At 31.8% G+C, this 2,141-nt stretch overlaps 1 protein-coding gene across 1 annotated transcript; it reads left to right on the top strand.

Annotated features, from left to right (window-relative positions):
- Positions 1-362: 362 nt before the first annotated feature.
- On the top strand, positions 363-1,209 carry LOC145837201 (uncharacterized). The gene is made up of 3 exons (XM_082944973.1): positions 363-457; positions 569-710; positions 921-1,209. The coding sequence occupies exons 1-3, from the start codon at positions 440-442 to the stop codon at positions 1,061-1,063; spliced, it is 303 nt and encodes a 100-aa protein (XP_082801099.1). The 5' UTR covers positions 363-439; the 3' UTR covers positions 1,064-1,209.
- Positions 1,210-2,141: the final 932 nt, after the last annotated feature.

The following is a 2,141-nucleotide window of genomic DNA, read 5'->3' as shown; positions in this document are numbered from 1 at the left end:
ATTTTCCATCTTCAACTCTTTGTGTAGATTTCTTGAACATGTTTGTTATTTCACACTGTTTTGTTTTCTCATTTCGAAGTTTTCTGAAAAACTCTACATTCTTATCTACATGTTTGGAATGAAATCTACACTAACGTAAACAAAATGGACTTTTTTTGTTAAAGTTTCACCTCAGGGTCAAATATTTAATGAAATGCTTTAGTTAGTAAAATAACAAGATATAAAGTAAAAATTTTATAACTGAACAAAAATTCTAAAATCGCTCCCCATTCGCCCCCTTACTAGTTATGACCCCCCGTTTCGCCCCTTTACTAAAATTCGCCCCCTGACTTACTAAAATCGATATCGCCCACTTTGGGAAACCCTGCTTTACAAGCTTTTCCCTGAAAGCTACAAGAATTATATCTCAAAAGTTTATTAAGAAAACAATAGCAATGCGATGCACACAATAAAGCAGGTAAATTTTATTTGTTTTTGTTAAAATATATAATATTACTCTAGTTTTTTTAGTTAATTAATTTTATCAAAAGTCTAACTAAATCATAATAAATTTCAATGTTTTTTAAAGATTTTAAATCGAAATAACACGGAGAACAATGGGGTGCCACCGAATATCAGTCACCCGCGAAACTTGAAAAGAAAATTGTCACCTGACACTGAGAGAGAAGTCAGGAGAAAAGTGCAATCGACTTATGTGAAACCTAGACAAAGTCAGTTAAGCTATATATCAAAAGAAATATTAACACTAAAAAATTTCTTTTATAAGTTAAACTAACTGCCAACTGCAAAAAGCATATAGTTTTAAAACCTTTTACATGTTATAGTGCAAAAAAAAGCTAGTAAACATGCTTTATTTTTATATACAAACAATTATTTACACAATTTTAGTGATCGTCTGTTAGTTATATATATCCCTACAGGTTATCCAACTCACCCCTACTACAACATGCCGATTCAGAGTAATCCCCTTTCAACCGGTCAGTTGTTCGGCCAATCAAACTTCAATCAGAACTACGTGCTGATGGCCCAGCAGCAAATAGCCGCCATGCAGGCCGCCATTTAGGGGAATTCCCAGCAAATCAATAGGAGACTCACAAACAACTTTCTAGCCACAAGGTTCAGCCAAATGAGGGCGTCTAGTTTTAACGGAGGGAAATATAGTTCTCCCTTTAACATCGCCCCCTTTGTGGCTGCAGCTTACAACCAGATCCAGCGGCCCTCCCATCAGCAAAGTTTTGCAGGGTCCGAGGGCCCACATAGGTTAAGCTCTAGCAACGATATTAAGTTGCCAGGCAACAAGGGACTTTCCATAGACGAGCAAGCAGGTGAACAAGCAGATTCTAGAACGGGAAAAACCCGAAACAGATATTTGAAGTTATATAAATATTTTATATTCTAGGTTTGAATTTACATATGCATGATGATTACCGTTGTTTCCAAAAACTTAAATAAACGTACAATATTATAAATAACAGTTACATAAAAACGTTTACTTTCAGATTATGAAATGTATAATTACTTTAAATGTTTTTGCTACTCATAAAACTTCTGCGCTCAGAAAAACAATTTCTATGCACATTACTGTTCTCTTATTAATAAAAATTGATATATAATATTAAACAACAAACAAAATTTTACTGACGTTATATTACGTATAAAAATAACATAATTTTCATCGAAAACAGAGGAGTGGAAAATTACATCTATATTTTTGTTTTGATAGGTGCATTATAATCATTTATATAGCTGTTATGTTTTATTAACGTTTAAAAATATCTAAATTGGTGCTTTTAAACAAAACGAACTTTAAAAAACAATATAAAATGTAAAAATGTAATATCAAGACTTACTAAATTGCTAAATATACTTTAGAAGTTTACAGCCATCTAACAAACAAAGTTGCCTATCTCTAGAAGTAATACAAAAGGTAATCATTTTTTTGTAAGTCTTAAAAAGCCGTATAAAAGTATAAGACTTCTTAAATTAATTCAATTTGAGCCTACCTTTATAGTACTTTAAAACAATATAAGCTGCTTTGAAAATAAGAAAAAAAATGTATTACGTCAACCTTGCTGAATGAACTAAATTGTATTTTGTTGTTTCAAACTGCCATGTCGATTATTGTCGCTGAGTAAATTGTT

This window comes from Thalia democratica, chromosome 5 (assembly GCF_965202585.1).
Source record: "Thalia democratica chromosome 5, ktThaDemo2.hap1.1, whole genome shotgun sequence".
NCBI classification, from domain to species: Eukaryota; Metazoa; Chordata; class Thaliacea; order Salpida; family Salpidae; genus Thalia; species Thalia democratica.
The sequence above is the reverse complement of the archived record's forward strand: the minus strand, read 5'-3'. Positions and strand labels throughout refer to the sequence as shown.

Excerpts from the sequence above, each read along its gene's own strand:
- LOC145837201 (XM_082944973.1), top strand. Across the intron at positions 711-920 it reads TTATGTGAAACCTAGACAAA|GTTATCCAACTCACCCCTAC; the intron begins GTCAGTTAAGCT and ends ATATCCCTACAG.